Below are 27,660 nucleotides of genomic sequence, written 5' to 3'. Positions count from 1 at the left end.
TAATGTTCTTTGTACACTCTTGATTATGTAAGTTTCCAAATCCAAACAAATTAAACTGAAGATAAAATACTGAGTTGTAAAGCTCCTCATTGTTAGCAACATCAGCTACTTGAAGCACCAACTTCAGCAGAACAATAGCCACACTATTCATTAAAGAATTGTTGCACAAGACACTGGTCTAAAACAAAAGTAGCCAGAAAAGTATAAACATAGTGCTTTTTCATCTATTTCAGAACTGCTATTCCATTTGGTCTTGAGAAAAGCCCCAAAGCATACTCTAACTCAGTTAATGCCTTCTGAGTTCTTACAGAGAAAACTAATGCCTAGCATTCGCTACATCAGTTAATGTATCATAACCCAACTACAGCCTACAAGTAGTTGAATCCAGCTTTTCTTCACTGTCTTTATAGCAAGGACACTCCCCTTTCTTTCCCTCTACCTTCACTGGGAACAGCCACACTCTCCAGACAAATCTTCAAGCCCTGCCTTCCTCCCACATTTCCCACGCTATCAGTGCTCTATGTCTTTGTTATAGATATGCAAAGGTACATTTATTATCTGTTGGTGCTGCAGCCAAAGATAAGAAAACACTGAGATTTTTTCTCTGATGGAAAAGAGTAGGATTATTTACTGGAGCAAAGAGTCATCCCAAAATTCAGGACCAGTATCTTTAGCTACAGCGCTCAGCCTATTTGGTTTGCTTCATTAGGGAAACAGGTTCATTTAGTCATGAAAAAAGGAAGAATTGAGAGTATGTTCAGCGGTGTTCCTAGAAAGAACTGTGGGAGATTCAATGAAATTCTGCAGTGGAAAATACACTTGGGAAGGTAATAGATTGCTGTGAGCTTACAAAAAATGGTGGTTTGATAAATGGCAAGAGACTAGGGTTATATAACAAAGATAACTAGTAATTATCCAGCAAAACATATTATATTCAATGCCAAGTATTTCAGGAATGATGACATACCTCTCTACACTGGGAAAGGGTAGTTTGAAAGCTCATAGTATGAATTAATGTCTTTCTTTGCCACAATATACAGCCCATGCTATACAAGTTGACTTGATACAGACTTTTTCTGCTAAAAGGAGCATTAAAAGGATTCTGAAGTGTTTATAAATTAAAAAAGTGATACTCGTCAAGTTTTGTCATTCTGGTTCACACAATATCATCCTTCAAAGACTAACAGAAACAAAGGCAGCAGATGCTGAGTCACCACCCATCTACTTCATAATAGTAACAGCAAAGGTCAAACAAGTGGAGCAATCCAAAGATCACTGTGATGACTTAATTTTGTGGATGAATAGGTTCAGTGTCCAGGGGGGTGAAGAGATGGGTCCCAAATTCATTTCTCATTCAACAGCTCAGTGATCCACCTTTTAATGTCTACTTTCTGCTAATATTTTCACAAACAAAAAAGATCCTGACTGTAATAATGCTTTACTTATAATGAATATATTGGTCATTCATTTTAAAAACTGTGACTTTCCAGAGTCTTTATCCAACCTGCCTTATAGTCTCTGTTTCATATTCTGTTCTTCCAAATTCTGAATCAGTTTCATCTGTCCCAATTCTCAAAAATACGAACATTTAGATGAGTCTCCTGATATCTTTTGATATAATCTGATTTAGTGCCTTTAATGGATTAAAATAACAGATTTAAGAAAAACCCAACAACATACTCTTTGCTGACATTTAACATTTTAAAATTTAAATTTTACAGGATTCTGCTTTTTCTTTAGTGATTTGAAAGTGATAAGATTTAATAACTGAAATAAAGATCGGCTAATTAGATTTCACAGGTCATACATAAAGATCTCTTTTCAAGAAAAAGATGGAGAGTTTCTCTTTTTGTTATCACTTTATAGAGTCATTCGAACTTAGTGAAAGTAGCTGTAAAATAGTACCAAAAATATAGTTTCATAGAAGATTCTAATTTGCTTGCATTTTATAAACACTGTCCTGTTGAAAATTACTAAATACCATTTGAAAAGCAATGGAAAGTCAGTCCAGAAATTAGACAGGTGGCCAACTCACAGAGCCGAACTTCTGCATGCGTTTTACTTTTGGATAAGAAAGCCTTTCACAAAAGTATCTACTAAAATGTCTTTTCCTCATCAAACTTTAAATAATTTTCTTCTCTTTTCAAAGAAAACAAAGATTACTTTAAAAGAATTATGAAGTAATACCTCTGTTTGTCTGGTTATGAATATTGCTCGTCTGGTTATGAATATTGCTTGTCTGTTCTAAGGGCATATAAACTTCTGATTTACTTCAGTGTCAGTTACAGATATGTTTAAGTGCCTTCCTGGACAGAAACCTAAAAGAACACTGATTACAATCCTTCTCTCTAGTTGATGAATATTTGTGAAGAACTACTAACTACAGCAAGCCTGGCAATTCTCACTCAGTTATAAACAAGAAGTAACATCACTAGACTTTTTTCATGCTGGTTATAAGATCTGTAAAATAAAACCATCATGAATTATCACTACTTATAGTCAGGTTTCTAAAGGCTCTTATCACAAATATTTTACTTTTCCAGTTTTTTGGTGAAGAAGGTATCATTCTTCTCTGTACCATTAGCTTGCTTTTTTTGCTATTTGCTTAGTTCCTGTTTTAATTTGGCCATTTTCACATTTATAACTTGCATGGTAAACAAGACCTTTCTTTTTTTCCCGTAATTCACTGGACATTTCATACATGTTCTAATTCATAAAAGATTTTTATCCTTGCCTTAAGAACAAGGTTGTTCAGAAAGTACAATTTCCATCACTACCTGAGCTTCTTCTTGTTGCTTCTTGAGTTGCTCCAGCATCTGCTGAAATTCTGCCTCTTTCTGCTCTGCTTCTTCCATGGTTGCTTGATTCTGTTCTTCATAGGCCATGGCAACCACAGCCAGGATCAAGTTGATCAGATAGAAAGAGCCCAGAAAAATCACCAGAACAAAAAATATCATGTATGTCTTCCCAGCAGCACGCAGTGTCTAGGAAGTGGAAAGCATATGTTATTCCACCAGTTATCTTTGTTACTGTAACAGTGTTATGTTTTCAGCTCATGTACAAATAAGCCTATTTATAAAATTTTGGATGTCACCAACAGTTTACTTGTTATGTCATAACAATTTCTTACCAGCTGATACAGGTTTTCCCAGAAGTCCTGAGTCATTAGCCGAAACAATGACAAAAAAGCCCAACTAAAGGTGTCAAAACTTGTGTAGCCATAATTGGGGTTTCTACCAGCTTTCACACATATATACCCTTCTGGGCATTGCCTACATGAAAACCAAACAGGAGGTACTTAGTCATAACTTTTATTCCCCTCTAGAACATATTTATTATCTGTTGGAACAATACGCGTTATTTTTCCACAGAAAATCCATAAATTACAATTAAATTCATTCAGAAGAAAAAGTCCTAAGAAACTAACTAATAACAGCGTAAGTGAAAGATACCCTTTCCATCCATTCACTGGTTGAAATTATCTAAATATTAAAATTCTCCTCAGTCACGTTTTGCAAATAGAATCTTTATTCCAAATGAATCAATTCTGAGCAGAAATAATTGCTAGTAGGTTGTTAAGGTTACAGGCAGATTAAACAATACAATTAGCTAAATCCAATTGTAGTATTAGGGATCTCCCTATCTGATATATATAGATATATATATATATGCTGATATATACATTTTTAGTAAGCCTCTTCACTGTTGTCAGCCAGATATCCAAGTTCAGTTGACAATTCTAAGGTCATAAGTGGGCACATGTGAATGGCAGAATTTGCTAGTAATGGAAGAATTCAGCTTGAAGAAAAAGATTCAGTCTTTAACTGTGAAGTCACTGTTGTGCTTTCTTAATATTTTGCAGGCTCTCTTTCTTAGTTCTAACTTTTGCTTTCCTCCTAGTTTTTTCAATCAGAAAATCACCAAAATAGACTTTACAAGAGTTCAAATTTTATCATTAACATCAACATCATTTTCCAATTAAGCAGGAAAAAAGGCTGTTAATTAGTATTTTGTTTAGACAGAGAGTAAAATATTTTGACTTACACAAGAAATTCTTGCTTAGCAGCAAAACTCCATAAGTTCTATAACCCTGCTAAATATGGAGTTGCAACTAGGTTTTGTGTTATTGTTTTTTCTACAGAGAATAACAGAGAATTTTTGAAAGGGTCTTACCCTGCATCAGAGCTATTACCACAAAGTAGGGCATCTCTTTGTCCTTCCAAAATGTAAAAATGAGCTGTGTAGAAAGCATTAGAAATATATATGAATAAATCAAATAAATCTGAAATTGCTACAAAGTAAAATAAAAATAAATTGTGTTAAAGTGTCTAGCTGTTGATTACTTTGTAGCTTGTTTAGAAACCTCTCTGGCTATTGTACATTTTATTGTATGTATTTCATCTCTGTCAGTCAATGACTGTAAGCAATTCTACATAAGGCAGAAGTATAAACTACAGAATGTTCTTTGATCAAAAATAGTTACATATTTTAGCCACAAATGTATTAAAAAGTTATATCAGATATTCTTACTTTCGTCCTCAATGTAATCCTTCCAGTTAAATGTGCTCACTGTCATATTAACAAATGTACCATTTTCATTCATTGTGCTGTTAAAGTAGGAAATAATGCTTATTTCAAAAGTAGAATTGTCTGGAGGCCACTGCAGGCATTTATTCCTCAAGTTGCCCATGAACAGCTGCAGCCCTATCAGTGCAAATACACTCAGACAAAACACAGTCAGGATCATCACGTCCGAGAGTTTCTTCACAGACTGAATTAGGGCTCCCACAATAGTCTTCAGGCCTGCAAAGAAAAAAGATCCATAAAATTATCAAAGAGTATCTTTACCCTTCCCGTATAATTAAGATGGCATGCAGACACTTAAATCTTTTATTTTTTCAAAAACTAAAGCTTCATGAGCAGCCTCAGAGCTTGTGAAGATGAATGAAAGAAAAAGATTCCTTTTTATGAATAGGCAACATACATATATTCCAATAAACCAAATATATAATGTTATTCTCAAGCAGGAAATTTTATCAATCATGCTTTCCTATTATAGATTTGATTACATTTCTTAATTTTCCCCTGCATTTAATATTCTGCCAATAATTCAGTTAATTATTTCTAGTTAATATTAAACATGACTTCACAACAGTATGAAGATAGCATGAAACAGAATTGCAAATAACTTTGAGGAAAAACTCATTTGCATTTGATAAATTTTCCTGTGCATCATTTATTTCCTTTTTGGTAGCTTTTGTTGTTGTTACTTCATTTTCTGTAAGACTAATGACAATTTTAAGTGGCAAAATAAAGGAAAAAATTCAAAACCAAGGAAGCCAGAGCACTAAAGCTTTTGTAATGTAGAGGCAAGTTTTCATAATAAAATGCAGAAAAACAAAGCAAAATAACCCATAGGCCTCATATTTTATGTTTCATGCAAGGATCTGTTAAACTCAAAGGCTGATTTTGCAAAATAAAAGAAGCTAATGCTGAAAAGGCAAAGAATCATAATCTAGGTTTATGATCCATGCCTTTTGTTTTTTTCTTTTTTGTTGGCAACATGAGCAGCAAACAGCAAGACTTATGCTCAAAGGAAGTGAATTCGACTTCAATGGAACGAAAGTCAGCCTCGGTGTTTAACCTCGCTCTCACCTGGAATGACTGATATTGTTTTCAAAGCTCGGAGAACTCTGAATGTTCTCAACGCTGAGACATTGCCCAGGTCCACAAACTCTGTCACATATCTGTAATAGGGGAGTTCACACACAAACACAATGACAGCACACAAATAACAGTTGGAGATACGAGGGGCCTAACACCTTACACCAACTTCTTCTTACCTGGAATTACAGAAATAGTTTTCAAAGCTCTCAATACTCTGAAAGTTCGAAGAGCTGAAACATTGCCTAGGTTTACAAATTCTGTTACATACCTGTAGGATTAAATCACAGTTATTCAGAATTGAGGCAGAGCTTATACTAATTATGTGGGTCTTCAAAACCTCTGTGGCAATACTAGCAATCATACTTCAAAATTTACCTGTCTCTTCAGTACATCTCACTTTAATAATTATTTCCCTCAATTTTTCTTAAATGTCATTGAAGTGAAACTCACTGATTTGTATTAGAACAGCTAATTAAACTAACTAGCTTGTAATGGGATGGTGACATGAAGTCAAAGGGATGGCTTCATTTCTGGTGAGCAGAAAAATGTAGGACATGAAATTAGTGTCCCTCTAGTAATTACACTAGTGGCTGACACTGTGTGTCAGCTCCTGCCGTATTTTACTTTGATTTGTGCATACTAAAATGTGTGATACAATGTCTAAACTTCACAGGTTGCAGAAATTAAGTGTTTAAATATATACATTTATTAGAATAATATTTACCACTAATTTCATGCCCTAAAAGCTTAAAAAGTTCTTGAACCACTTACGCCATTAAAATGACACTGAAGTCAAGCCAGTTCCATGGGTCTCGTAGAAAAGTAAAACCTTCTAAGCAGAAGCCCCTTGCAAGAATTTTGATAAGTGATTCAAAGGTATAAATTCCAGTGAAAGTGTACCTGAAAATCATCAAAGCAGGAATAATGGATTTTGCATACTTATAGACAGTGCCATTCTTTAGCAAAGATGACTTACAAGAAAAGTATTTAGAAGTGAAAGGAGTAAATCCTTAACTTCACTCGCCCTAAACATTGTAGAATATGATATATTTGCTACTAATTTTCTAAAAGGTTGATTTAATCTCAGTTCATGTGCTTGAAAATAATTTCAGACTCTAGTATTTATAGATACATTTCAGGATTTGATATTTATATGTACATTCTCTGGCACTCACAGGGTTGCCTCTTTGCTTGCATTCATAAATCAAGTAGATGTCTAAGTGTTACAAAAAATGAAGAATTTTTTTGGTGTCAAAATCAGAGTTTTGTCAAAATCAGTTCTGGATAATAACTATACTCATGTCTACATTACATGTTTATTTCATAAATAATCATTAAATATAAGAAAGCATGCTCAGACTGTTATTCTTGAATACGTGGAGCATGATTACCAGTTTACCTGTGTGGGAACAACCATTCATTTAACAACACAGAACAGTCAGTTATAACCAGCATAATGCAGGCACTTCCTGAGACCCACATGGATCTGTGTGGACCTTCATAATAAAACAACTCTACCTACTTACAGACCATACTGCTCTCTTTTCAGACTCTCAGCAACTCTTAACAAGCCATAGTCACTGCTGAGCATACTGGGAATGGGTTAACAGTAGTGTTTTCTAAACACAGCATTCAGATTAAGGCTCATTAATGCAGTGAAATAAATAAATAAAAATCAATAATGGCTATTTGAGAACAGGAGGGAATGAAAGAAACAAGTGGTTAGAACCACGTTTTTCATGACTAGTATTGTTTAAAATAAAAACATAAGGGCTTTGAGCAACCTGGCCCTGTGGAAGTGTCCCTGCCCGCAGCAGGGGGTTGGAACTGATGACCTTCAAGGTCCCTTCCAACCAAAACCCTTCTATGATTCTGACTCTACAATATTTCAGAGGAAAACACCTCTGAAATAACATGCATTTATAACCATGAACAAGAAAAAGAAATAGATAGTTTGTTGTTTCCTTACTTCCATCAGCTCTTTGTTTCTCCGTCATAGGCCCTTTCCTCAGCTGTTTGAGTTTGTTGTGCGTGGGGGTTGTGCGTGCTTGCTATAGCAGACACTTATGAGTTTACATCAGTGAGCCACAATAAATTTCCCACTGTGATATCATGGATACTCAAGCAAAATATGGCTGGCCTCACCAATGGCATGCAATGATTTTATATGCACATTTGTAGTTCTGGAGTTCCTTTCCCGATTCATGGCTCAGAATATCCAAGGACAAGAGCTTCTGTTCATATTTCACAGTAGAAGGTCAGATACTCCTCAGACATAATTTTAAAGAACAAGGTGTTACTCTTAAACCCTTTAAGTTTTTCATGAGGAAACCAGAAAGATATTGATGATCTCATGGAATCTGATTCTTCATGACTCTGGACAAGCCCATTCTGGCATGTAACTTTTCATAAATGCCTCTTGTTTGGAGTCACACAAAAACAAAGATAAAAAAAAAAAAAAGTAAAAATGTTTAACTTACTCTACATTCTTTGTCCAGTCTGGAGGGTTACTCATGGTCATAAATACACAATTGGTCAAAATAGTGCACATGATAAGCATGCTGAATAATGTAGGTTATAGTCAAGGCATGTAAGTCAAAAAAGCATAACAGTTTTATAACACTGATATAAAGTAAAATTACTAGGTGTACAGAAATGTATACAAATAACATGACATTGTAATTAACATCTGAAAATAAAGTTTTGCACATAATTTTATCTATTTTAAATGGTATTCCATCTGGCATGTTACGGTGCACTTCTGTAAAACAATGCATTACTTTTGTAATTATAGCAGGTTTAGGTTTTAGATGAAACCTAAACACATCCTTAAGTCCATAAAATATGATATGACTACCCAATTGTAATTACTCATTGAAGACAGGGGGATCATTCTAAAAGATCTTTAGTCAGAGGTTGGTTGTTTAAGCCCAAGTTTTCCTTTGGATGTGATTGAAATGTATTTGAAAATACTGTTCTTTATCCTGAATTTTTTATAGGACACCTACCCCAATGCTGAAAATACAATGCTGAAAAAGCAGCTCTTTACACATGCTCTTTTGTCCTTGCTAAGTGAGTCTAGTTCATGAATAGTACTACTGGTCTTGGTAAAAGTGTGACCTTAGATATGTTCAAGTGCAATGGTTTGTTACTAATTTGGCCTTAGCTGCAGGGCTTAGTATGGCATCAGGTCTCCTTTTAGATATAAAGCCTGATATTTAAACTCTGACAGCTTTAGGTGGTTCAGTAGAGAATTCTCTTGGCAAGAATGAAGATCATACTGTAATTCATGTGTAATATTGCTCCCTTTTTAAGTGTGAACAGCTTATATTTATTTAGCATAGTACACCCCCATGGACACAATTTGTACATCCACATGAAAAGCATTATTTCAGTCATTAAATAGTTTTAAATGGCAAATCTTAAATCAACCTTAAGAAAAAAAGGATATGAATGTACCAAAATCTTGATAGCAATTTTTCTGATAGGATTAAAAGGAGTTAAAATATACAAGGCAGATGTGGCGCTGAATCGGAAAATTGCTTTTCCCTTATTCAATACTATGAAAGTCTGTAAAAAAGAAATATAAAATTAAAATACAGTCTCGACATAAATATCTTTACTTCCTAGTAAAATTTCCATTCTCCACCTGAGAGGTACAAGTTCCATTCTACTGTCTACCTGTGGTAGGAAAATAACTGATTTCTATAAATTCAGTTAATTAAGTCTTCCACAGCCAATTCTCCAATTTGCAAAGTTTCCCAGCATGCGGACTGCATTCTGATGATATTAAAATTGGTGGGAACTATAAAAAACAATGACAGTTTATAAATAATAGCAAAATGCAGCATTTTATCACTAAAATATTTCTGTTTTATTTCTAATGAAGTCTTTCATTAAAGTGAGTTTCAAATTAATCAAATACATTCCACCTTGTAAGCAAACACAAACAAAACCAAAATATCAGAAGGGCAATTCTAAATGCCAGTTTGTTTTAGGAACAAATCCTTGACAGAATTATATACACATATATATATGGCAACAAGGAGAAATACCTGTTACTACACAATCAACTATAACTTTAAAATAATCTTGCTTTCATTTTATATTTTAAATACTACCAACATCAATTACACTTATATTCTAAAAATATATCTGTGAAAAAAATAAAAAGGATTAATAAATTACCAGTTGGCATAGTTCTAAGCAGTCTGAGACAAACATACACCAGAATTTGGCAACCTATGATAACAAAATTTTTTTCAAAAAATTGCTGGGTTTGATTCTAACAATATGATCTCATTTCCCCTATACGTGAGCAGCAAATTTAGCTAGTTATTATCTTTTAAAGTTTGACCTGATAAAGCTGTGGTTTGTGTTCATTTTATTCTGTTCCTGTTGGCAGTCATTGCCTAAGTGTATTTGTACGTGAATGAGGTTTACTTGCATCTCTGGTGCTGCTTGAAATTTCTTCAGGACATAACTATTCTTCATTCCTTTTGCTCTTTGTCGATGGTAATGGCTCTGCTTTGTGTTAACATAATAGAGTCTTTGTTACACTCTCAGCAGAGCTATACAGTATCACTGTTCTCCATGTTGATTTCCGTTCTCTGTAAAAAGCTGGTTGTGATCAGAAAAATGCTGCCCTCTCCACGGCCTTTACTGCCTATCTGGTGTGTCATCTCTGGCAGGGAAAGCAAACCTCTCCACGGTGGGAAAGAAAATAGGTAAAGGAGTGTTGCTGATGCTTGTTCGCAGAATAACATCAAGGAAATGCTGAGGGTGGCTAAGAATGGACACATACTCATTGGCATTTCTCTCTGCCCTACAGTCCTTCACCCAGTTGGAAATGCTAGAAAGATGTTGCCTGTCCCAAGGTCACTGCTCCAGCAGAGCCTGAAGACAGACTACAATCCACGTATGATTTTCTCTGCACTGACGAGTCAATGATTAAGAGTAGTTTCTGCTTTACACGGGGGGGAGGGATGACTAATTCTAGCCCATCATTTAAGATATCCATTTGTTTTCTGTTAAGTACAATTAGACTGGTACGTAATATAAAGACAAATGTCAGCTGTGACAAAAGATTATACAGTTTACTAATTGCTCTCATAGACTAAGAAGTCCATCAGTAGCCTGAGTTTTTACACTTTTGCTCCAAAAAATCATACTACTTTTTCTGATAAATGGTGGTTAGAAACTATGCTTCAGTACTTCTCAGTTTTCTGATACTTCGCTTGCAGAAGGCTTGTTCAGATAACTTTATCCCTGAACTTATTTATGCAACTTTATTCCCATTTTCGTTTGTTTGTTTGTTTGTTCTGCTGTTTTTGGTTTGGTTTTTTTGTTTTGTTTTTGTTTGTTTGGGGGTTTTTTGCTTTGTTTGGGGTTTTTGTGCAGTTAGTCCAGAAACTTAGTGCGGACAATTATATTGTAAATAACAATTCGCATGGAACTGTTGATATAACCTAAACCATAAACATTAAAATAACCCTTGGCGATGCTTCTTCTCTGAACTTTGATTTCTTTACATTTCCATAATAATGTTAATATTTGTGCTATCTACAGGACAGTTTATTTAACTTCGGCAACTGTTAGGTTACAGAGTTACATACAGATTCTAATTTATTTTCTGCTTTTTTTTCCTGTTTCCGAATCCATAATTTTTAAACCAGTTTTGCAAACCAAAGGCAACCACAAATTTAGCCACAAAACTGAGAGTATGATGTGCATGATTTTTTTCCTAACAAACTAAGTAAGTTTCTTTAGACTTTAAAATATTTTATGTCTTGATTGTTTTATAGTTGCTCAATGTCAAGTTTCTTATCTTGATGGCAGCCTGGAATGCTTCTAGCCATCAGCAGAGCAACTGTGTCCATTTCTCTGTTTCAGGGAGACAGAAAAAGATAATCCCAAGGACTTATCCTTCTGCATTTTTTTAATTTAGGGGTGTTATCCACATCCTGATCTTCCTTCACTCTCCTTACCCACTACACTTTGCAGGTCTATCAGGAACTGAGAGAACATCTTGATACTGCTAAAAGAGCACACAGAAATAAACAAGAATATAGAGGAAAACCTGCTCTTCCTGTCATATGTACCTTTCACTAATCACTGCAGGACATAAGGTACTTTTAACTATTCCCAGGCTGGACCATTTCAGACTCTGGAGGAGTTCAAAATGGTCTACAACTAATCCTAGCTATGGAGATATACTTGTTTGTTCCCTGTCTTTCTCTTAAGTCAAATAATGGTAGTCTGTTTCCAGACTGAATGGATCATTGCTACAAGACCAAAAGACACACACTCTACTGCACATCCTGTCTTTTAAAAAGTCATTTTACTTTAATGAAGCTTTTTAAACTACCCTTTCTATATCCAAGTCACTGGCTTGCAGATCATGTGAAAAGTAAGAATCTGTATGACTGTGGAAATTTTAAGGGAAAATGCACCTGTTTTAGGAGTTTACATTCTTCATGGAGCAGAACTATGCTACTAATGGTCCAGTTGTGTTACAGACTCACACATATAACTCAGAAACATTGCATTTATCTCACAACATGTAACTCTTCACTCTGCTCTTTATGTAAAAAAACTCTTTAGAACACCAGAAATGCCTTTTTTTTATTCTTTACTCAAAATCCAGCTTTTCCATGGTGTCTGCCACAGACTTGTAATTGATAGCTGTCCAGTAGAGATCTACCACAGCAATGCCAAGCACCTCAAACAATAGTTTTCATTGTGGTAGTTTCATATGAGCCGAGATTTACACAGAGTCTCTATATGCTACATATATAGAGATAGATATATTTCATACATACATATATATGTTTACAAATGTTATATTGCTATAGCAGAAACAAAGAATATGGTTACAGTCCTTTATTTCACTAACTTGTATGGATGCTACCTGGCTATCTACAACTATGTCCATTCCAAAACCATGCTCAGAACATCTCTTCTGTCTTATCCAGTCTTACTGCTATACTGAAATCAGGAAAATTCACTCACATTCTCAAGTTCAGGCAAGATCATGGAAGCTACATCTTCCTTACAATGAAGTAAATTACAAGTCAATGGAATTGAAGCAGTCACAACACTAAAGAGCATAAATCAGTTTGGTTAAATGAAAGGATGTTTCTGTATATTAAGTGGATTGATAGCTCTAACCATCATATTTTGTGACTAAACTTTCCTAGTGTAAAAAATTAAATTCTATTCTGTGCAAAACATTATTCACTCACTTTTTTATTGATATAATATGGGTCCAGGTCTTCCAAAGGTTCAGATACCATTCCTGGAGGTATGTCACCGTAAATAAATGGCAGTGTCTTTCCTGCCTCCAAGTCACTGTTTGGTTTTGGACCATTTTCATCATCATCATCTGTATGTTCTTGCTTGGGCTTTTTAGCTTTTTCTTCTGCACAACGCTTTTCAATAGCTGCGAGAGAATCTCTAGTAAAATAGCGGAAGCTTTCAGGTCCAGGTGGTGCCAGCAGTGCCTGTGCCATGTTTTCATCCTGCAAATTTAATTACTTTTAGCTTCTTGCATAAGAATGACCTATAAAAGAAAATTAAATAATTTAGTCAAACTAAATTGTACCAATAGAAAAAAAAGCCAACATTTGGTCAGAAACTCTTTCCAGGCGTAAATAGAAGCAGCATATTTCAAGGCTGAACAAAAGTTAAAAACAACTGCTCAGAATTCATTTATATATTTTATAAATTATTTTTTGGCTTTTTCCTGCTGATTCAGAAAAAGCACTATTTCTGCCCACAAACACAGTTTTGCCTCTGTCCTTGGACTCTCTCAGTTAAAGCAAACTGCTGATATGAGTGTTTTAACAGTATGGCTTTTTTTTTTTTTTTGTAACACCAAGTGTAAACACATGTTCTGTGAGGTACTCTTGAAAACTGTAAACCTATATTTTACTACTTAGATTTTATCTTCCCATATTTTTTCAAGTATAAGTAATAAAACATTACAAATGCAAACACAAATTAAATAAAAAAGAAAGTTTTGCACAACTAGTACTGTTTAAATGACAGCAACTGAATTATGGGAGGAACAAGCATAATTCTTTCCTACTGACAGTTAACTGTGGTGAAGGCTAATATTAGATACCATTTATTGACTGTCTGTGAGCTGTGAATCAAAACCACAGGCCTTTTAAGTAAAAGGAAACAGGATGTACAATCAAGACTATGTGGAAAAAAATGCTGCTTCTGATTTTTTGCAAGGTAAGTGTTACAGTATTGTTTCAGACTGAAAGTAGTTTGAAATCTAAGACTCTGGTTCCCTGTGAATGTCTTTAGTGCCAGTGCTGGATGATGCTGCTTTTTCCTGCTCTCTGCACTGAGCTCTCCCCTGTACAGCAGGTCTCTATACGAAGCCCTGCAGTCCATCAGCTGAAAGTAGTGTTATTTTGTCTCTTCCACACCCTTCTGCAGGAGGACCAGTTATTTAAACTGATGCACTGTACAGCACAGCTGTACTGTAGACATGAAGAAAGCTTCTCTCAAGGAATATCCTGGAGAACTATGAGTTAATGTAATGTGCAGAATGAGAGATCCTGGAGTGGCTGGAGATACAGATGCAGTATAAATGGGAAAATAAACTGGAAAGCCAGCAGGCAACCTTATCACAGGTTTCTATGCTGAAACTTCTGCTACTAATTTTTACTTTGTACAAGATGTAAGCCTTTGCTGATCCCTTTTTAAAAAAAATAAATTAATGTAAATCCCAATTATAAGAATCCTAAACTCAAAATTTCCCTTTATTTCAGAATTAAAAGAACATTCATTCTCTGGATACAGTCCACAGTTCTTTGATTATTACTTTTGCCCATGCAGGATTAATAAACTAAGAAGATATTAAAAGTTTCCCTTTGGTCTTTCTGAATAATTCATTGCTTTATTCCACACTTTACAGGTCTGTGATTCAACTTCTCAAGCTAGGTGCCTTTTCTATGAAACTAGTCTTAGAAAGTGCATCCAAAAAGAGTAATCAATGGGTCTGTCTTGTCTTTATAGTTCAGTGCATTAGTTTAGGTTGCTTTTAATGCATTAACAGTTACAGGTATGAATGCTACAACACAATGCACTGCCCTCACTTGAAATAAATGCATTTGTATTGCTAGAAGTCCACAAAGAGGCCAAAAAGTAACATAGGAAAGTATTAACAGCCTTGGGGTTTCACTCAGACAGGCAAACAAAGGTGCTTTCAAAAAGTTTTCCTGACAAGTTGGAAACATTACTTGAGACCTGCCTCCTCTACTCTCTAGCACAGTTATATCTTTCCTGGCTGCTGCTCTTACAGAAGAAGGGTTTTCCTATACTAAATGTGCCCCAAGCATTTTCGTTCAGATGACGAAGCTTAATAGAACAACACAGAAATAGTATTTGATTAGTGTTGCTATACATGCATTAATTTAATGGAACAATGAAACAAAAGTTGTTCTGTTCCCTGTACTGAGCCCTGAACAAGCCCTTCGCAATCCTTGAATGATGAACCGCTCATTTGTTAGTGATAGCTTCCCTCTCCTTCCTTCACTGGTTTTAAAATCGTTTTTTATCTGGAAACTAAACTGCCAGGACATGAATGATACTAGGCAGAATTCAGAATAACTTTCATTAAAAAACAATCTTTAAAGAAATAGTCTTAAAAATATGTGTGGTGCAGGCCTCTCAGTAACCTATGCTGCTCAGCAAAGAGTTTCAAGCATTTGAAATACAATTTGGGCCTAGATACCATATGTATAATGGTCTATAATTCAATAAATTTCATTAGAAAAATAAGGTTCCAATTTATTAAAGACACGCTTTTGCCAAATAAATCCATTTAGCTGTAACTGAGCATTGCATTTCATAAATCCTTCTCCAGTTTTCCTTCAGTCACTTCCTTTAAATAATAAGATTGAGCAATAAACAGTATCCATATGTTCTTAATTTTACACATATTTCAGCTAATTATATTATGTCTATGGATAACTTGTTAAACTTTTTTAAAATATAATTATCTTCTCAACGTTTACACAGAAGATGAGTCAGAAAGTAAGTAAAATATCTGTGCTAACAATGTCAAATTAATTTTTCTGTGTCTCTGAAAAAGCCAGAAGAAGTGGCCTGAAGGTATCTATTTTTATGGTATTTTAAATAGGGCAAATGGTAAAAGTGAAAGTATCAGTGTAAGTAGCAGGTAGATACTAGGATTATTTATTAAAATCATCAGGTTATCTAACAGGTTATTTGCACTTTGCATGAAACAGTCCACATACACCTTTCAAAATTTTCAGCATGGAGAAATAGCAAACCTTGAAGTGGGGTTTTTTTTTCCCCCCTTTGGAGAACTGGCATGAGAATTATTTCCCTGCTAAAACCTTGAAAAAGCTGACTACTGAGATTTTGATTCCATTAAAACTGAAACCATTGGTTAGGGTTGGAATAAGTGCAAATAATAGCAAATGGAATCTGTAACATGACCAACTATCATAGTTTTCTTATGCTAATCTTTTATTTGAGAAGCTGTAATTTGGGACTAATATCTTCCTCTGTGCCAAGTGCTGCAATAGCCTCCCATATGCTAAACCCTGGATTAAAAACTCCCCTCTAAATCACTAGTGTTAATAAGACTAGCTGTCTTACATTGAAATAAAGCTATTTGTCCAAATAAAACAGGTGGGGTTCCCACGGTAGGAGAGACAGAAACAACAGGGCTATTGGCACTACCTCAGCATCAGCTGGGGATTACCTTCTGCAGGTTAGAATTAAAAAGTGTAGCTGCTGGGTGCTGATATCGTCAGAAAATTACCTCAACTCAAACTAGCACTGTCCTCAGAAGGAAAGGGGTACAGAGGGAGCGTAGGGACAGCCTAAAGAGGTAAGTCTTAACTCTATCTCTTAGTATTTGGGAAGTTGCTCTGCAAAATTCAGATATTGGTTTTCTGGAAGTGAAGATAAGTTCCATGTTTAAGTTACTATCCTCTGATCAAATTACAAATCAGGAAATGCTGCCTTCAATTTGTTCTAAAAACAAAAGGATGGGCAAATATTAGTTTGTTGTGGACAAGATCTAAAATGAAATATTTTTATTGACATTTCTCTTGGCATTTAGACTTGGCAGAGACTAATTTCATGAAGGAAAATCAATCCCTCTATCTGCTAAAGTGCTTTGAAATATTTAAGTTATAGATCATTGTCCTTTCATACCTGACATTTATCATGTTTTTCCTGGCATATCCACCCTATTTTTTACTTCTTTAAAAATATTTGAGTAAGAAACAGAATTTTGAAAAGAAAACAAGAGACCCAAAATGTCACTGCTGTAGTTCACGGTGGTTCACAGTGGTAAACGCAATGCAAGGCAGATTTATTTGAGATATCTAAAGAGACATCCAGTCAAATCTATCCGTGGATCCTAAGGCAAGGAATCCGTGCAAGTTGGCTTCACAAAAGTAGGTATTTCAAGGAAACACATGACTTCCTTAAAGCTGAGAACAGCCTCCAGCATTTAGCACCCGGTCAGAACCTGCCCCTTCTTTAAATTGTAATCTACTAATTTAAACTATGATAGTTTGTATTTACAGGTCCTCACTGACTAACACACAGGATTTATTTTCCTTTTTTCCATTCAATTCAACATTTACCATTCATCCATTGTGTCATTTTCTTTAGACTATAATTTATCTGTAGCAATGACTATAATTTTTGTCTGTATTTGTACAGTCAGCCTCAGTAGCCTATAGGCATTAGTGTTACATAACTATTCAAAATAAAAGTAATGAAATCACCACCAGGTATGTATTAATAAAGTTAATAACTCACAAAGATAAAAACAGTTAGTTGTTGTGAGAATATGAAATCAACTAATAATGGTATGTCCCAGAAACAATATTCCTTAATAAAAACTTGCTTTAAAATTTTTTAGAACGGGGTAGTGATAAGTACTGGTAGTTCACACTGGCTGCAACCTGACCAAAGAACAGCAAATGCAGTAAATACTTCAGGTGCTTCAGGGATATTACATGCTATTTTATTTAATATCCTCAGTAATGCCTTGCAATTAAGTATGAAAGCACATTAACTAAACCTTAAGAACCCCAACCTCAACAAAAGAAAACACTGTAAGAGTTTGGAAATCTGGTAGAACATATTATATGAGGTTCAGTCTGAGTGGTGAAAGACTAGGCAGATGGGAAAACACCCAAAACAGATTAGATTAGAGACTGGAAAGCAATTTCAGAACTATCTGAAAGATCCAGAAGCTGCATCTCGGGAAAACATTGTTGGACACGGCTCACTCTCAGCAGACCTTGCTATGGATAGTCTTTCCTCCTGCTTATTTGCCTGTTTATGCCCATTGCCATCCCACAGCCATCTCTTTTCTTCCCTCTATCTCACTGCAACATTTGCTTTTGAATTAATTTGTTCTTATTTATTCTCTCCTCCTGCTTAGGAGTGACAAATAATGGATTATGATTCCTCCACCAAGACCAACTGTACGTAGTAAATAGGAGTAAAAACTGATAGGTTATGTAAAGGCATGAATCTAGATTCCTCAGATATGTACCTGCAAGTTGCAGAACTCCCAAAATAAATCATCTGACCCATTTATTTGTAAAAATTCACCCAAACCTCTAGGAATTCTTTAAATGGAGGCCTGTCTTATATTTTCTTCAATACCATAAGTTGCCTCTGAGAAGGTGTGAAAAGAGATCAAGTGTCAATACTTGAAATATTGTAGAAATCTGAAGGAGAAGTGAAAACCATGTGTAATTTAAGAGGAAGAAGGAGGGCCTCTTTCTTAGCCCATTAACTGAGTTGGAATACAGTACTTAATTAACATTTTGCAAATACCTTCCAGTGCTAAAGATCCTTACATTATAATGAAAAATAGCTACAACATACATAACACAAATTTCTATGTGTAGACCTCATTAACGGGGTTCATTTCATTTTCCCATTGGTATTTTAGTGAAGGAATGCAGTGCTATATCAAAAGGCCATCTTACAAAGTGAAACATTATTTCCAGCTGAGAAGAAAAGATAAGTCTTACCTTTATTTTTTCTAAGAAATGCCAAATCTCAGATTTTAGCCCATGTATCTTGTGCTAATGTGAAAAAAAAAAAGGCTGCATTTCTAGCAGAAAATGGAATTGGCAAGAAAAGTTTCTCCTTGGGAGCTGAAGCTTCTTCAAGACTGAAGTTTCATTAAGACTCTCTCATTCTTTGCTCCTGTGTCCAAAGCTTCTCAAAGTTAATTGCAGTAGACAGAGATAAGTTACATATTCACATAGACATATTTTTCCAACCTAAGAGCACAGAGAGGCAGGAAAAGCAGGATTCAAAAAAGATTATTCCACAAAACCTAATACAGACCAAAAGTACATTTAAGAATATTCTGTAGGTGATATGAGTTTAAAAAATTCCTTTTAAATTCCATTTAATCTTTTACCTGCATGCTTTAACTAAAAGGGGAAAATTAGTCTTGTTGACATTACTGCATGACTAGTGGAGTCTTTAGTAGACATGGGATAAAGATAATTGTGTGCCCTGGCTAACAGGAATGCTTCCATCTGGCACTTGGGGAACTGCACAGTGTATCATTACTCCCCACTGGATTTACTGTCTTTAACCAGGAATAGAAGTTAATTAACCCTGTATTTGCATGAAAATACAGACACTTCTTCAAGTTATTTTTCTTAGAGATTGTTGGTTCGACTGTTTTTGTTTGCATAAATTTTTTTTCTTCCATGTCAGCAGAAAAAGACAGTATCTCCAGGTTCCTAAATTTAAAGATTGCATCATTGCAAGAGCTGATCAAAGGCTGTTTGTGGCTTCCTCGGTCTTTAATAATCTGAGTATCTAGTTAATTAAATAGTCTACTTACATCTTACAAATTTTAGTCTTCAGCCATTCAGATTGAGATGAGCTGTCTTTGAGACATTTATTCTCATTTGGATATCTCATCTAGATATATTTCTGGCGCTTTTTTACTTTTTATATTGTTGTTATTTTGCTTTTACTCCTAGAGAAGAAAAGAAGAAGACATTCCTCTCTTTTAGGTCTCTCCTCCTGCCAAAGCAGCCCTCAGTAATACTTTTATCCAAATATATTGAGAATGAGCCGCCACTGTAGAAACTCTGTAGATAATGTAAAGAAAATCTGAGTAGACATAGATCAGGTCAAAGAGAACACAGAAGGTGGAAAAACAAAAAGTGAAAGCTTCTCCTGTTTTTACATTAGAAGATCTCTAAGTCCTCTGATAAGAAAATATGTTTCAAAAACTAACCTAGAATTTACCTAGTATTAGTTCCTATCAATCTAGAATTACATTTACTGTGGTAGCAGTTAGTGCTACCACAATTAGAGCTTCCATTGTTTAATAATGTAACATCAAGTCATTCCAAGGATTGCTAAGAACAAATTCTTTCAATGCCTTGGTCATTTTGAGTAAGGCACTGATTCAGCACATTTTGCTGTGGTGAGTCACTACTGGAGAGGCTCCACTGAAGACATCTGAAAGCTGTGTCTCCAGTACTAACCTCAGGGGATCATGACTCTGCCACCAGTGATACTTATCCACCAATGCATATTTTACACTGAATACAGCTTTCCCTGGGGGTACGTAGGGGACTTCCCCATCCCTTTGCCTATTGGGCGCATCTGGATTCTGCCTCTGAAGCAGTGCTGTGGCTGAAATCTGATTTCATGGTCAGATACAGCAAAATGTTTCAGTGCTGTTGCCCACAAGTTTAAAAATAATATGAAAGGGATTCTATAGCTTCCTATTAAAAGAGTAATCACTAATACTAAACATTCATATAAAATTTATTTTCAAAAGAGTTTTATAACTATCAAGTTGCAAAATATTTGCCAGTTTGAAAAATGCTGAGGAAGCAATTTTGAATGTGAAAATTGTTAATAACACTAGCCATGCAGGTAGTTTCAATAAATCTGTATTTTGAATTAAAGCACAAGGCAGAAAACTTTTTTCACATGTAACCCTATCACCTCGTCTCTACCTTTATGCATCACAGTAGTATAGCAGTATCAGTTGTAGTCACAGCAAAACTTGAAGGAAGGAAGTTGGTTGAATTGTGAGCCCTTGGTCCTGAATATATAATAGGCTTAGGCCATGTCAGTGTAATTCCATTACAGGATTTCAATTAATATCTCATCTCATATAGTTTTTAGCTTTTTTTTGTATAACACAAATATTTGCAATACACTAAAAAACCAAACAAACCTTTGGTATTTTTTTTCTTAAATGCATGTCTTTGGTTCTCACACCAATACCAGAAATTTTCATAGGTGGGTCCAGATTATACAGTTTTACTGTAGCTGAAGGTGATGATAGAGAATTATTTTGACTGACAAAACATTGACCAAAATAATTTTTATTTAGGGTAACTTATCTTGATTCATCTCCCAAGAATGAATCATAGGTAAAATCTCAGGCCTAGTCAGAGGTGATTCCTGATGGACAGATCATATATATTGTAAGGCTCTTTCCTGAAGTCTTCAGCATATATTGGCATGAGCATTTATTTTAAGACTGGTGAGAACATCTTTCAAATTCTGAGACGTGATATTGCTTCAAAAATATTTCAAACTATATCCTCACACACGAGCTCCCTTTCAATGTAATGATAAAATGGAAAAGAAAGAAATGGAGTTATTAAAAATTAGATATTCTCATCAAGACCATTATAGGGCAATATGCCAGAGATGGTGTCAGCTAAGTGAAATCTAATGTTAGAGGCAAATGCAATGAACAGAAATCATGGGTAACCATATGGACATTTGGTGTTAAGCAATTATGAAAGTGTCAACCCAGTTTTAGATTAACAAGAAGCAGAGTTATCCACAAAATTAATTGTACCTAATTCAACTAATTCCTATATTTTGTGTACTCAAAATTTAAATGTGCTGACAAGTGAAACACCAGTACATTCACCAGTATCCACTGAGAAGGTGTTAAAAAAGTTACAATAAAACATCAATTAGCAATATCTAAATACATTGCAGTATTGATTTTGCTTGTAAAGAAAAAAGAAAGCTCAGTTTGTAAAGTAATACCAGCTTCTAAGTTTTTCTAGGTAAACTTACGAAAATGCGTTTACAACAGAAAATATTGCTTATGAACTTAAGAAGAAATAACAAACTAAACTCAGAAAATTAATTGAATCATTAAGAACCATGCAGCTGGAACACTTACTTTCCTAGTCTTACTATGCCCCAGAAACTAATCAATACAAAATAGGAAAGAATAAACATCATATAGCACAAGATTAATGGACTGTATTTAGAATTTGACAGTTGTCTAGGAAACCGAAAGGGAAAAAAATGGAACTTCTATTTGAGAGGCTTACACACAGTTCTTAGCTGAATGTGATTGTTACTACACAGGGAGGAAAATGCACAGAAAGTCAACATGAAAATAGAATGCTTTATACTGGGGTTTAACACAGCATATGAAAAATGTACATAGATTTCTCTAAGGCATTTATTCTAGTATCATGGAAGTGTCTAATAAAACTTAACCAAGCCTTAGGTTTGGAATGTTTTCCAAATGTGTTATGGAAGTATGACTTCAATCTAGTCACCACCTACACATAATAAATCCAAAGGTGCAAAGCCTATGAGTTACAAGTTCTACCATCTCTTTAAAAGTTATCTCTTGTAATATTGAAATTTCAGTATATTAAAAAAATATTGTACTAATTAGAGACCTACAGCTTTAAGTAACATACACTACAGAATGATAGCTAGTGTTACAGCACCTCCTCAAATTCTAGTATTCTTCCTATTATAACACTAACTAAAGCAAACCGATGTGTAGGAAATACATAGCAAGAAACTTAAACTGGTATAAGTAAAAACCTTTCAGGAAGGCTCCTTAAATACTCAGTTACAGCTTCGCTTGGTAGGTAAGAAATTCCTTCATAATACAGGTTGAAGTTTATTTATATTGCTTTTGGTCAGAACTTCTGACTCAGGTCATATTTCTTCAAATGAGCATTTTTGGCTTTAAATATTAGTGACAGTCTTTTCTTTAGACATTTTATGTAAATGACAGTAAACATTAGGATTGCCCTTCTTCAGTACAATCTGACTTTGGACTCTTGGGCCCTTTTGAGATTACTACTAATTTCCATCATCAAGTTTACACCACTCAGACCTAAAAATAACATTACTGATTGCCTTTCTTACTGTAAACCCTAGTACTTCAACTTTCATCTGTCATAAACAAGTTCTACAGATGATTGGGCTATTAAGTTAAAATAACCATAAATTTTTTTTTAAAAGATTCAAAGCTGTTTGTTATGAGTGGAGTTTGCTCCTTGATAAGATGCAAGAGTGCGAGTTAGGTGTAAGTGCTCTTTATGTAACATAAAAGCTATCCCATAGTTTAGATTTAGAGAATTATTTTTCTCTAAAGAATGCTATTCAAAGGAAAACACACTCAATTATCTGTTGAAATAAAAATAATTATCTGTGGTGAGAAATGTCTATCTCTGAGTGTCACTGTAGACACTCACTGTAGCCACTGTTAGGTTAACTTTGCTAAAATGTATAGGGATTCTTTATTCCTATGACTTAATATCCTAATTTTGTAGTCTACCAGCTTGATCCTTACTATCTAACTGCTGCACAATCACATATACATTCAAAAGTAAATGCTCTTCATAGTAATAACTGTGGAGAAATCTCCATGCTCAAGGAAATCAAGTTGCATCTGAGAAAAAAAAAATCCTGTGTTTTTAGGTGGGACGGAGGCAAATTCACCTTCAGATTTTGAAGACCATCAAGCATAGATTTCAAATATTAATAAAAAGGGATAAAATACTCTTGTATCAAAGTCTTGGTACAGTCACACAGTTGTCCTCTGTGGCTGGCCTCTGAGAAGGCAATGAGAGTTGTTTGCTAAGTGCACTCATTTTAACATCTGAAAACTTCATACTTGGACATATTTAAAATTAATCCAAGAAGTTTGGTCTTCTGAGAGCATATTTTGAACCAATGGAAATTTGGAATTCCTCAGTTTGTCCAAACATTAAAAGATAGCACAATAATGCCTAAGAAATGGCAGAGTTTTCAGGATATTCAAACCAGAGCAGTCAAGAATTTGGGACATGTGGGCCCAAAGTCAGGCTACATGAACTCAGGAAATTTCTGCTTTGATTCCAGGACAACCAGGCAATGAAAGACATGATTTATGAGAAATGATGGCAGATTATTTTCTCAATTAATACAGAAGCCAGGTCACATAGTGCTATGTTGCCCTGTATAAAAGAACTATTTTTCTTGTGAGCAATTCATTTCCTTATTTAATTCTTCATCTGCATTTTTGTAGTGATTTTGAACACAGATTGTAACTTCCTAGGAACCAATATAATCATACATAATAATATTTTATGATTAAGAAGGTAAAGGAAGTTTCTCACTTCACATTGTTCTTAAAATAAATTATGCTAAAAGACCATAAGCATCGCTCCCCTTTAATATTGAAAAGGGGGTCCTTAAAATGAAATAAGCATCGTCTAATTTAAGCATAAATAATCTATAAATGGAAATTTCCTGCAGTGTATACCTATCCCAAGATCACCCTGTTAATTAACAGTGGTTATACTGTGGTATGATAAAGGAGATCACAGAGCCAGTAGTGCTGATATTCTTCCCAGCCATTTTCCATACTGGCATCTGTGATAACCTTTCAGAGTTACCAGTGTGCCTGATACTTTTGTTCAGGAAATCCTGCAATGAAATACAAGGATGTGCCCGAGGCATTGCAGGGATAGGGAGTCAGCTGTATGTGCTCTTCAGACAATCTATACATATGCAGTAACTTCAAAACACAAAACATCAGCTTTGCTGAGCAGATACAGCAACCAAAATATCTGCGATATACACTCAGTATATACATGTTCAAAATCTAATGATTTGATAAGGATATATGACATTGAGCAGGTGGACCCAAAGAAGTGGCAGGAGAAACAATTCCAGGTTGAAAAGGAGACCTGTGAACATGGTAGCTCTATGATTACACTTCCCTAAGTAAAACTACTCAGTTAAAAAACGATCAACAGCAATAAAGATTAATAACTAGACAAATAATTAATCTGATCATAAATAAGCTTTCCCTTAAGGTTTTACATGTGAAAGAGCCCCATAAAAGCTCAAGCTTTTAAATTCAATTTTAATTTTTTAGTTGCATTTTTCACTGTAAAACACATTCTGTGATTTGATTTATTTGATAGCATAATTTTTTGTAAGAAGACATTACAAAACTGGTGACCACATTAAAATGTAGTAACAATTTGCAATCACAACTTTGGGGTAGATTAGCTCGTGTTTTTTGAGTGTTTTTTAATTGTTTGGTTTGCTTTGTGGTTTGGTTTCTGTTTTTTTTTTTTTTTTGTAATGAACAAATGAGATACTAGATACTTTTGTGACCTAGAATTTAACTTGCTTACTCCTCTTTAGGATTACAGTGGTAGTACACACACATTATGGTTACTCCAGAGCATATGGTGTTCCTACTCTATATTTATATTCAAAGTAATGCAGCACTTGCCTGAGCTGCTCTTATCCCTATTCCCTCTGCTTTACCTCATCATAAGACAAGGAAAGTCAAGCAGTAACACTATCATAGTAATATAGCAGGGATTACAGATGTTCATAGAGATAATTTTGATGAAAGCAGATGAACTGGTTGTAAGATACCAGCTCCAGTATCCAGATCCTATGGCAGTCCTATTGGTCAATATCAAACTTAGAGAGATGCCACTACAATGTGCTTCAGAGCTTTTAATCAGGCGTAGGAGATGTAATGAGTAACATCAGGTTTCCATTTAAGAGGATGACTTTTCCTATAGATGGATTTTGTGGTGGTTGACCCTTGATTTGATGGACTCACTGAAACCACAGTTCAGTCTGTGCATGTGTTCTGTAACAGTCTGAACTAGTCAGCACCGATTTTATTATGATACTTCAAACCTTGTGAGGATGAAAAAGCCAATATTTCCTGCAAATGGCAACAGTATATACTACTGATTAACAGCTATAAGGTAAATAAAAAACACCAAAGAGTTACACTGAGTGGAAAATAAGCTAACTAGAATTTGGAATGTAAAGTTTCTAACTTCTAACTAGAATTTTGTGATAAAGAACAGAGTAAAGGTAACTTCCTGAAACTTATTTTCAATTGCCATTTTCAGAGTTCAGTAAACAGATCATCTTAGCAAATAAAATACCCAATATCAGAAACTTGCATTTATTTTCCTTTAGGTATAACTATAGCAGAGTTCAAGCAACTTTTTTCATTTGTCATGTTATGGCGAGAACAGCATATGGGTAAAAGGGGCCAAGATTTGTACTTTAGAGAACAAAGTCACAACTTGCTTGCCTTATACAAAGAACTCTCTTAGTATCTTCTATTCTCTGATTCATCAAAAGTTGTGGGACTCCAGTAATATAATTAGTACATCACATAGACACAACAAATTATATTGGGCGAGATGTGAGCAGCAGAACGAAATGGATATCATCAGTCAGAAAGTTCCATCTTACATCCTACTGCCCTTTTTCCTTCTAAAATCCTCGCTCTTTTGAGGGCAAATCTCTCCATGCCTAATCTTCATAAGGTACAAGTTAACTCATCTCATGCTAACTGTGAATAAGAGGTAGAAGTACAAAATGTGTCACCAGCATACTCATTAAAATCCCCATAGTTTCTATACTTCCTTCTTTCCCTTGATCCTTTCTCACTCCGGGTTACCTGATAACAAAGGGAAATTACCAAACTACCACTCTGAAAATCTAAGAGGGCATAGGGGAATTGCTTTATGTTCTCCACTGAAAATGTGAAATTGTCTACCTTTGCTAGCATCTAGTATTATCTAAACAGAATTTTGCAATACTGTGCTTAGTTGGCACAGCTCAGAAAATTGGTAGAGGCGCTTAAGTTCTGCTTATTAGAGGGAAAAAAACATCAGCTGACAACACAAGCATAATTTCTGTAAATATCAAGGCCTGATAAAAACCAGACCTGTTTAATAGGTGCTACGAAGCTTTGAATTACTGCAGCAGCTCACATTCTTGTCTGTAACAATCTTTCATTCCCAAATGGAGATGTGCAGGAGAGCAAATATTAAATATTAAACTGTTGGAGTTAAAAAGTCTCCTTCTGAAACTGTTTTCTTGACAAATCAATTAAAAAGCACAAACATGATATATTTCTAAAACAAAGATCATCATTATTACTGATTATTTATTTTGAAGTTACACAAGGACACCACAGGAACATTGATTTGGCACCATAAAAAGATACAAATTAAAAACTTCATTCTTTCGTGCCACTACTTCAGGTACAGGCCTCACTTGCTACTCTGAGTACCACCTGAGACCCAATCCAGCTTTCTTGTCATGTATGGATTGAGGTGGTGATTTGTAATCTGTGGGTTTCTTATTTGCTGTATGGGTTTTTCGGCATTTTTTTATTTCTACTATTTTCTTCTGGAAGTAATTTCCAAATCAATACTAACATAACACATATACTTTCAATGTCTATGCGTCCGTAGAACCACTAGTGAAAAAAAGAATTCACATATCAAAGTGATCTTCAATAGATATTTTCCATTTACCTTTAATAACTGACAGCTTTAATTATCAGTGATAACAATGAATGAGACAATACATGAATGGAAAATAAAATATAATAATTCTTGTGCTGATTTCTCCAAACAGTCCTGTTAAGAAGCATATATTAAGCTTGACAGTAATGTTACAGACAAAATGTGAACTATATATTTAGTGTAGACCTCTGCTTAGTTAACAGTTGGTGAGCCCGTTCTCTCATACACACAGACACACAAGCATGAAAAAATGGCAAAGAAAGAAAATATTTCCATATATATTTTTTACAAAATTTAGCAAATAAGGGAATTTCTTCAAAAACCATATATATATATACAGATATATATAAAAAAT

At 34.8% G+C, this 27,660-nt stretch overlaps 1 protein-coding gene across 6 annotated transcripts in view; it reads right to left on the bottom strand.

Annotated features, from left to right (window-relative positions):
• LOC113944101 (sodium channel protein type 2 subunit alpha) overlaps nt 1–27,660 on the bottom strand; it is a 72,899-nt gene that overhangs the window by 44,567 nt on the left and 672 nt on the right. The window contains exons 2-12 of one of the 6 annotated variants that reach the window (XM_027636753.1): nt 19,556–19,808; nt 18,723–18,977; nt 12,912–13,228; nt 9,119–9,237; nt 8,148–8,237; nt 6,439–6,567; nt 5,844–5,935; nt 4,531–4,803; nt 4,174–4,237; nt 3,131–3,272; nt 2,778–2,984 (exon numbers count right to left, since the gene is read on the bottom strand). In XM_027636753.1, coding sequence (XP_027492554.1) covers nt 2,778–2,984; nt 3,131–3,272; nt 4,174–4,237; nt 4,531–4,803; nt 5,844–5,935; nt 6,439–6,567; nt 8,148–8,237; nt 9,119–9,237; nt 12,912–13,178 — 1,383 coding nt within the window. In that variant the 5' untranslated portion in view covers nt 13,179–13,228; nt 18,723–18,977; nt 19,556–19,808. Of the gene's footprint in view, nt 1–2,777; nt 2,985–3,130; nt 3,273–4,173; nt 4,238–4,530; nt 4,804–5,655; nt 5,748–5,843; nt 5,936–6,438; nt 6,568–8,147; nt 8,238–9,118; nt 9,238–12,911; nt 13,229–18,722; nt 18,978–19,555; nt 19,809–27,660 lie in introns of all 6 variants that reach the window. The other 5 variants (XM_027636749.1, XM_027636750.1, XM_027636751.1 and 2 more) reach the window with 5 other exon arrangements.

The sequence above is a fragment of the Corapipo altera genome, unplaced genomic scaffold (assembly GCF_003945725.1).
Source record: "Corapipo altera isolate COAL_440 unplaced genomic scaffold, ASM394572v1 45, whole genome shotgun sequence".
In the NCBI taxonomy this organism is placed as follows: domain Eukaryota; kingdom Metazoa; phylum Chordata; class Aves; order Passeriformes; family Pipridae; genus Corapipo; species Corapipo altera.
Note: the sequence above shows the minus strand (reverse complement) of the source record. Positions and strands in the feature narration are given on the sequence as shown.